We start from the raw sequence: 9128 nt of genomic DNA, 5'->3' as shown, positions 1-9128 counted from the left end.
AGGGATACAGAAGTAAGCAAACAAGTAACATGAAGTAGAAGGGGGAAAAGTGGATTAAGGGATAGAGAAGACAGGACGGAGAGCAGGGGTTGGGGTGAGGGCTTACACTGTTTGACAAGGGGGTCAGGGAAAGCCTCTCTGTTTCAGTTTGCTACATACTCCTGCTTCCCTTTGCTTGCTTGTCAATTAGTGCATGTAACCACCAAAAATTGACAGGCTCAGCCCCTGAGTTTACTTGTTCTGTCCTGGAATCAAAGTCCTAGTCCTAGAATCAAAACCAACTCCTTAGCATTTCCAATTCTTAGTTTTAAATTTATGGGAGTAAATAAGTAATGACTTAACTTTGTGGATCAGAATGAATATGGATGTAATTGTGGCCCTGACGAGGGCCACAATTCTCAGAAAAAGAAAAATGGGTTTCCTAACAGGTGTCTCTTTCATGTCATTGTGACTCATGGGAGAGTATTGTACCTCCCAAGAAAGTTGGGTGGACCAATAGTTGAAAACCAGGGAAGGGAGTTCCCTGGCAGTCCAGTAGGACTCCTCCCTTTCAGGGCAGTGGTCTGGGTTCAGTCCCTGGTTGGAAAACTAAGATCCCACAAGCCAAGAGGCACAGTCTAGAAACAAACAAACAAAACCAGAGAAATATATAGCATATGAGTGGTACATTATCCTACAAGATTTCAAAGCATAGAGCACAAGCAGAGGGAGAATCTGAAAAGGTATCACAGCAATCGTACAGTTGGAGTAACCATAGGTGCAGCATCTCATGGCTGAAAGGAATCCTAAAGGATCTTTCTATCTAGTTACTGAGCCACCCATTGCTTGCAGATGGATTTTGAAAGACAGGTAGGGTTTGGATGGTGCTTGCGCTGCAGGGAGCAGAGGCTCAGTCGCTGGTGGGGAAACAGATCCTGCAAATCGCAGGGCAACGGCCAAAATAAAATTTAAAACTTTGTATTTGCCAGTACTATATACTTGACTCAAGCACTGTATTCTTTGCAAAGTGGAAGAAGTTTGTACCTTGCCCTGGTTTACTTTCTTCAAGGTTAGAATCTTGACTTTTTTTCCCTCTAACTTTCACTTGGTTTAGTGTGTATCTTGAAGCAGATATGTGTTGAAGTAGTTGATGGAGATGCTAACTCAGGAAGACACTACGAATAAAGCGATCGCTTTTAAATTGACTGCGGAAATCTTATTACTTAAATATTTAACGGGGGTCGGGGGAGGGAAAGGTCCTCATAATAACCATGCCCAGTGGGGATGAGTTCGGTCTGGCTGTGAAAACAAAATCGGAAGGTGAGACTAGAACGGAGCCGCGACTCACACCCTCACTCTCAAATGCGGGGTTCCGGCCGCCCAGAACTCCTGTTTTCCCGGGCTCCCCCTCCAGGTCGCGTCTTCTCGCTGCGCACCCAGACCCTGGGGCCCAGAAACCTCAAGGCAACTTGTCTAGGTTGGGGATTGGTTGGTCACACAACCGGTATGGGGGCGTGGCGTATGTAGATGAGCGGCGCGCGGAGGCTGCTGGTCCCGCTCCTCCCGGGCCTCGGTGTCCTGCGTGTGCACACGCGGAGGTTCCTGAGGTTGTTCCCCGGGTGGGCGAGGCCGGGCCGAGGGACGAGCAGGAGCTGAGTGTGCGGAGGTGGTGCGAGGGAAGTGACCGTGCGTGCAGAGTGGGGCGAGCTCGAGGGTGCTGGGCGGTGGGTGGGCAGCAATTCATACTTACCTGGCAGGGGAGATACCATGATCACGAAGGTGGTTTTCCCAGGGCGAGGCTTATCCATTGCACTCCGGATGTGCTGACCCCTGCGATTTCCCCAAATGTGGGAAACTCGACTGCATAATTTGTGGTAGTGGGGGACTGCGTTCGCGCTTTCCCCTGATGAACGTGGTTTATGAAGAGCAGACCAAGCTAGGTGGGGGTGTAACCTGCCGCTTCCCCTAGTTGCTGGGTTAGCGAGGTTTCTTTCACTTCGTTAGTAGACGGCGTTTTGCCGTTTGCCGTAATGATGCTATGCAGAAAATCGTTCCTTGTTCTGCGGACGTGTGGCGTTGCTTAGCTCCTAAACGGCGGCGTTTTCCCACTAGTATTTCCAGTCGTAACTTTTCTTACGACCCGCCTGTGGCTTTCCAGATTTGGGGAAGGGTTTACAGCACTTAGAATAGGTGTTGACCGAAAACAGTGAAGGTGGTATGATCGCTTACCTCCGAGAAGGCAATAGCAACCTACTCGAGTGTTCTTGCCTGGAGAATCCCAGGGAAGAAGGGAGCCTGGTGGGCTGCCGTCTAGTGGGGTCGCGCGCCGTCGGGCACGGCTGAGGCCACTCCGCCGCAGCAGCAGCCACAGTCATTTCTCAACTGGCGCCGGAGAGCCGGGAATGCTAAGGCAAGTGGGTGGGCCTGAGGACCTTCACTAGTGGAGTTGATGGAATTCCAGGTGAGCATTTTATAATCCTAAAAGATGCTGCGAACGTGTTGAATGTGGAAAACTCAGCAGTGGCCACAGGACTGCAGGAGGTCAGTCTGCGTTCCAATCCCAAAGAGAAGGCAATGCCCAAGAATGCTCACACTACCGCCCAAGTGCACTCGTCTCACACGCTAGTAAAATAATGCTCAAAATTCTCCAAACTAGGCTTCAGCAGTACGTGAACCCTGAACTTCCAGCTCTTCCAGGTGGGTTTAGAAAAGGCAGAGGAACCAGAGATCAGATTGCCGACATCCGTTGGATCTTCGGAAAAAGCAGGAGTTCCAGGAAAAACTTCTGCTTCATTGACTCTGCCAAAAAGCCTTTGACTGTGTGGGTCACAACGAACTCTGGAAAATTCTTAGAGATGGGAATATCAGACCACCTGGCCTGCCTCTTGAGAAATCCATACGCAGGTCAGGAAGCAACAGGTAGACCTGGACATGGAACAACAGACTGGTTCCAAATCGGGAAAGGAAGAGAGATCAATAACCTCAGATATGCAGATGACACCACCCTTGTGGCAGAAAGCGAAGAACAACTAAAGAGCCTCTTGATGAAAGTGAAAGAGGAGAGAAAAAGTTCGCTTAAAACTAAACATTCATTTTAAAGTTGGCGTTGTAAATAAAGCAACTTGCAAAAAACAAAAACAAACAAAAAAACTAAACATTCAGAAAACTTAAGATCGTGGCATCTGGTTCCATCACTTCATGGCAAATAGATGGGGAAACAATGGAAACAGTGACAGGCGCTATTTGGGGGGGCTCCAAAATCACTGCAGATGGTGACTGCAGCGATGAAACTGAAAGACGCTTGCTCCTTGGAAGAAAAGTTATGACCAACCAGACAGCATATTAAAAAGCAGAGACATTACTTTGCCAACAAAGGTCCCTCTAGTCAAAGCCATGGTTTTTCCAATAGTCATGTATGGATGTGAGAGTTGGACTATAATTATAAGAAAGCTGAGCACTGAAGAATTGAACTGTGGTGTTGGGGGAGACTCTTGAGAGTCCCTTGGACTGCAAGGAGATCCAACCAGTCCATCCTAAAGAAGATCAGTCCTGAATATTCATTGGAAGGACTGATGCTGAAGCTGAAACTGCAATATTTTGGCCACCTGATGTGAACAACTGACTCTTTGGAAAAGACCCAGATGCTGGGAAAGACTGAAGGCGGGAGGAGAAGGGGACGACAGAGGATGAGATGGTTGGATGGCACCACCGACTCAATGGACATGGACTTTGAGTAAACTCCGGGAGTTGGACAGGGAGATCTGGCGTGCTGCAGTCCATGGGGTCCCAAAGAGTCAGACACGACTGAGCGACTGAACCGAACTGAACTGAATAGGTATTAGAGGTTATACTAAGCAGATCAGACGAAGACAAATATAATATCTATAAAATCACTTACTGTTTCAGTCGTGCCTGACTCTGCGACCACATGGACTGCAGCATGCCAGGCTTAACCTGTCCTTCACAGTCTCCCAGGGTTGCTCAAACTCACGTGCTTTGAGTCGGTGATGCCATCCAACTATCTCATCATCCTCTGTCACTGCTTTTCCTCCTGCCTTCAATCTTTCCCAGCATCAGGGTCTTTTCCAGTGAGTCAGCTCTTCGCATCAGGTGGCCAAAGTACTGGAGTTTCAGCTTCAGCATCAGTCCTTCCAATGAACACCCAGGATTGATTTCCTTTAGGATTGATTCGTTTGATCTCCTCACAGTCTAAGGGACTCTCTCAAGAGTTTTTTTATATCACTTATATGTGGAATCTAAAAAAAAGGAAGTCAAGTTATTTATAAAATAGAAACAATCACAAACAGAAAACAATGCTAGGCATCAAGGGGGAGTAGGGATATGAGAGGGAGGCAAAATACAGGGATAAACTAGTAGTATGGGATTAATAGTTATAGAACACTATAAAAATAAATAAGATTTTACTACATGGCACATTGAACTATATTCAATATTCTATAATAACTTATAATGGCAAAGAATCTCAACTGTATACCTGAAAGTAACACAAGATTGTAAATCAACTAGTTTAATATATAAAAAAATGTAAAAAAGAATGTGGAGGGAATTTCCTGGCAGTGCAGTGTTTAGGACTCCAGGATTTCACTGATGGGGCAAGACATCAATCCCCGGTCAAAGAACTAAGATCTTGAAAGCTGTGCAGCCCGAAAACAAAAACAGCAGATTTTTTTTACATGTACAAGAGAACCCCCAAAGCAAGATAAATACCCCCAAAAGTGGCTAAGTGCTTCCTTTTATTGGCCCTGGTTCCTTTTGCTGGAGAATGATATTTAGAGACTAAAATCTGGTTCCTTTTGTTGATGAACACTGGTGTGTCACTGGTATTAAGTCCTGTACCTATTTTACTCAATGGATTATGTTCCATTATTATCATTACCTTGATTTGGCAGTGGGACTCCTTTCAAACTGGCTCCTGTGCGCTTGATATGCCCCCAAATCAGTCACTGTACATTTCTTCACTTTTCCAGGTTTGCATATTCCGAAACTAAGAGCCTCACCTTCCGTGGAAGCTGATGTACCCCTTCGCCCTCCTGCCCACCATGACTTCCGGTCGCAGCGAGGCTTCCTGTGGAGTAATGGAGAAGGCTATCAAGAGCAATCAGCACACCCAGGCTTAACCAGGCCTGTAGATATCCAGCCTTGGCTGCTCTCCTTCGCCCACCTACCCCAATCCCTGGGCATAAGGGGCTGCTTCCTGGAAGAAGTCAAGGTTCTGTGGACTTCCAGGAGAGGGGGCTGGAGTCCAGAGGGAGGGGCAGAAGGCACGGGTGTCCAGGTTGGACTCTACAAACATTTCAGGTCCCACTGGGTGTGTGCCCACCACCCAAGATCGCTAGCCCACCCAGCAAAAGTCCTCCAGAGGCACAGCAAGCCACAGTGAAGTGGCCTTCCCCCAGCCCGGTGTGTTGCCACTCCCTGACCAGGCAGCGGGCACCTCTGCCCCTTTGAGGTTGGGGGACAGTGCCTCAGAGCGCCCCTGCCAGTATCTGTGACACCCGGACCAGAATAGTTGGCCATGCTGGTAACCAAAACCCACACCCCTTCCCACTTCCCCAAACCCAAGTCCCCAAGGATTCTACACCTCCACATCCCTTCAAGAATAGATCCAACAAAGGCCTAAGGTTCTTTATTTCCATCTGCTGGTCTTTACAGATGGTATCATTCGAGGCTGGGGTCTCTGCATTCGCAGAGCAACGGACCCTTCTGGAAGGGTACTGGTCAGACTGCAGTGGTACAGCCCTCTAGGCCCAGGGAGACTCCAAAGACTCCAGATCGGAGCATGTTAGTTAGCAGTGGGACAAGGAGAAGGGCTGAGATGAGAAGTGCTGGGTGACCATAGGAGTTTGCCAGGAGAGGAAGACAAAGCAGAAACACAGTTTCCAGTTAGAGAGGCAGTTCAGTTCAGTTCAGGCGCTCAGTAGTGACAGACTCTTTAAGACCCCATGGACTGCAGCACGCCAGGCTTCCCTTGTCTATCACCAACTCCCGCAGACTATTCAAACTCATGTCCATTGAGCCGGTGATGCCATCCAACCATCTCATCCTCTGTTTTCCCCTTCTCCTCGCACCTTCAATCAGAACCAGAACCAAAAAATGGCTTGTGGCGTCAGGGGTCAGGGACAGCAGCCCCGGGCCCCTGAGGTTTCAGAGAGCCACGCTGCCATTGGTGTTCTGCTGAGAGTCCTCTGAGATGGGCTCCAACTATAAGCAGAGTCTCAAGTTTCCCTCCCATAGGAAGGGATAAAGTACCACTCCCTGCTGTTCTCTGTACCCACACCCAAACCAGTCTGTCCCTAAAATAAAGCTGCTCCTTCTTGGTAACAGTCCAGCCCAGTTCCTTCTGGGTGCTCTCTCCACTTCATCCTCTTCTTTCTCCCAATTTAGCCTTAAGGACCCAGCACTAAAGTTAGCCACCTGGTCAGAACCCACAGGCTAGTGGTCTGTGCAACTAGGTGAATTTATGTGCCCCTCATGCTAACATCTCCCCACATGCCCCCCATCCCAACCTCCACCCTTCTCCCTGCCATCAGCCCCCGTTGCTCCCGACTCAGGGCTCTCTGAGCTCTTGTCTGTACTTTTGCTGTCATCTCTACTTTGGCCACCTGATGCGAAGAGCTGACTCATTGGAAAAGACCCTGATGCTGGGAAAGACTGAGGGCAGGAGGAGAAGGGGGCGACAGAGATGAGATGGTTGGATGACATCATCGACTTGATGGACATGAGTTTGGGTGGACTCCGGGGAGTTGGTGATCGACACGGAGGCCTGGCGTGCTGCGGTTCATGGGGTCGCAAAGAGTAGGACACGACTGAGCGACTGAACTGAACTGAACTCTCTCCTCCATCAGATGTAGCAGAATGGTGGGGGCGCTTTTCCCACCCTTCTACAGAGTGTGAGCAATCCTTGTTCTTTCCACAGGAACTTGAACCTTCCAGCGGCTACAGGGATAGGTGCAACGGCCTATGAAAGCTGAGGCTTCCCCGGGGGCCACTTCCGGTCCTCAGACCGACAGGACACCTGAATCAGCCGCGGAATTTCTCATCAGCACTGTCAGGCCCACTGAGAGCCCTGCTGACTTGCTCCTGCGGGTGTCTACTTCTACGTAGGACCAGGGTATGCAGTGGTTCGGAAGATCTCGGGGTGGCAGCTCTGCCCCGAGAGATGGCTGGGAAAGTTTTCTGTCTCCCCAAGTCCGCACCTGCAGAGACTATATGAAAGGAACAGAGAGAGAGGGGGGTTGGGAGGTTGAAAGACTGTGACTGGGAGAAACAGAGACTGTGACCTTCCTTTGAGGGGAAGAGCTGGGGGCTGAGCCGGCATTGAGGGGGTTTCAGAAAGGGTGCCCTGCTGTCCGACTCTGTGATGGCTTGGGTGCTTGTTGGCCTCGCTCCAGGGCTTTTGGAGCGCAGCTGCTGTTTGGTGGGCCTGGGCGCATTGAGCGGGGACGGGGGCGGGAGTGGGAAAGCAAATAAAAGCGGAGAGGGCGCGGCCGGCGGCGGACCGCGCTGTGGGCCTGTGTGCGGCCTACGGGCAGGAGACAGCGCAGGCGAGTCCCCAAGCCACGGCCAACGCGGGGCTGTGCGGGTGTCCCCGAAAGGCTTTCCCGCCTCTGGCCAAGAAGGAAGGACGCTGCGCTGCCGCAGGGTGTCGGGCGGGGCAGAGGCGCCGGGGGCGGGGTGCCTTTCACTGGGGAACAAAAGCAACCAGCACCTCCTTCGAGCCGGAATCGAACCAGCGACCTAAGGATGACCACACGTGTCGGATCTACAGTCCTCCGCTCTACCAGCTGAGCTATCGAAGGGTGCGCGCCACCAAGTGGCCGGGACCTTACTTTTTCCGGAAACGGCGCAACACCACACTGGGACGCTGGTCGGAAGCCCTTTTGAAGAAAGCGGTGTGCGCGCTGCCAGAGTCTGGGTGCGGGTGAGAGGACCGGACAGTCCTGTGGGGTGGCTGCGGCCCGGCCTTTGTGTCGGCCGGCATCGGGGCAGCGAGTTTCAAGATGCCTCGTTTTCTCTCCGCCGTCCCTCTTTCTACAAGTGGGGACCGCGGCCTGAAAGTGAGGAAGAGGGCTAGGGGAGAGGCGTTGGGAAACGGATGCGCGCGTGGGGTGCGGGAGGCCGGGCCGAGGAGAGGGCACCGCGGAGCCGGCTGCCGACCGCCTAGCCAGCCACCTGGTGCTCTTTAAGTGCCGTCAGTTCAAACTACTCTTTTGGTCAAAATGGTATTATTTGCTGTGGCACGTTGTGCCGCCCTTCAAAGCCAGTATCATCTTGCCTGCATTCTGCAGGTCTCCTATGGATCTCCCCGCTTTCGCCCTCCCACCTTTACAGCCAGAGTGATTTTCTCTCCTTTGCTAGGGGAGTGTGGAAAGGGGGTGGGGGGTGGGATGTGGAGGGTTTAGATGAAGCTGCTTCTCTTCTGGAAACTTCTGGTTCACTCAGACTTGAACCCTTACACAGGTCTACACGACCCTCAGTTCTTGTCTCCACGCAGTCACCTCTCTCAGTTTCGGTACCATTCATAAATTTTGTTCTGTATTCAGGACCTTCATGCTATTCTCCACACACTGCTCTAGCTGTCCTTTTGCTAGGGATGCTCTTCCCAGAAGCCCTATGCCCAGCCCCCTCCTCCCTCCAGTCCGCTCACATTGTCACCTTCTCCAGGGAGCATCCCCTGACTACCGAAATCAACACAGCAACCTGCCTCCTTATAGCAGTTCCCCATCTCCTTTCCTTCCTCGATTTTTTTTATTTACTTTTTTCGTAGCTCTTAACAACTAAGGTACTAATTAATTTGCCTACGGTGTCTATTGTCAATTTTCTCCCACCTCCACACCCCTTTCTCTAAAATACGATATATAAAACATTTTGCCTTACATCTGAAACTAACACAACGTTGTAAACAGCTATATTTCAATTTAAAAAGTTATGGAAAAAAAAATTCCTCTCTGAGAAAGTCTTACACCTTACACAGGCCCCTGTCATCCCTTTTTCTTTCTTTCTCTTTTGTCCGCGCTATGCTGCATTTTAGTTCCCTGGTCAGGGTAACCCGTGCCCCCCCGCATTGGGCGCTCAGAGTCTTAACCACTGAAGCGCCAGGAAGGTCGCTTGACTGCTCTTTGTTAGAG

The 9128-nt window shown here is 50.6% G+C and overlaps 1 protein-coding gene and 2 non-coding genes across 7 annotated transcripts; 2 read left to right on the top strand and 1 right to left on the bottom strand.

Annotated features, from left to right (window-relative positions):
- The first annotated feature begins 1053 nt into the window (after window positions 1–1053).
- On the top strand, window positions 1054–7111 carry LOC123330708. 5 transcript variants are annotated; one of them, XM_044932801.2, is made up of 3 exons: window positions 1055–1707; window positions 4968–5125; window positions 6917–7111. In XM_044932801.2, the coding sequence occupies exons 1-3, from the start codon at window positions 1251–1253 to the stop codon at window positions 6962–6964; spliced, it is 663 nt and encodes a 220-aa protein (XP_044788736.2). In that variant the 5' UTR covers window positions 1055–1250; the 3' UTR covers window positions 6965–7111. The 5 variants fall into 5 exon arrangements, with proteins under 5 accessions (XP_044788733.2, XP_044788736.2, XP_044788732.2 ...); XM_044932800.2 differs by having other exon boundaries at window positions 1058–1707; window positions 4968–5121; XM_044932799.2 differs by having other exon boundaries at window positions 1060–1707; window positions 4968–5209.
- LOC112581031 lies at window positions 1722–1885 on the top strand. Its single transcript, XR_003105479.1, has one exon. It is a non-coding gene; the product is annotated as a U1 spliceosomal RNA (small nuclear RNA).
- A 598-nt stretch (window positions 7112–7709) lies between the features above and the next one.
- TRNAY-GUA lies at window positions 7710–7799 on the bottom strand. Its single transcript is given in 2 exon segments — window positions 7710–7745; window positions 7763–7799. It is a non-coding gene; the product is annotated as a tRNA-Tyr (tRNA).
- Window positions 7800–9128: the final 1329 nt, after the last annotated feature.

This window comes from Bubalus bubalis, chromosome 20, assembly GCF_019923935.1.
Source record: "Bubalus bubalis isolate 160015118507 breed Murrah chromosome 20, NDDB_SH_1, whole genome shotgun sequence".
In the NCBI taxonomy this organism is placed as follows: Eukaryota; Metazoa; Chordata; class Mammalia; order Artiodactyla; family Bovidae; genus Bubalus; species Bubalus bubalis.
The sequence above is the reverse complement of the archived record's forward strand: the minus strand, read 5'-3'. Positions and strand labels throughout refer to the sequence as shown.

Bases quoted from the DNA above. Each gene is read 5' to 3' on its own strand.
- LOC123330708 (XM_044932797.2), top strand. From the start codon at position 1,251: ATGCCCAGTGGGGATGAGTTCGGTCTGGCTGTGAAAACAAAATCGGAA. The intron at 1,708-4,967 runs GTGGGCAGCAAT...TCACTTTTCCAG, and splicing joins TCGAGGGTGCTGGGCGGTGG to GTTTGCATATTCCGAAACTA.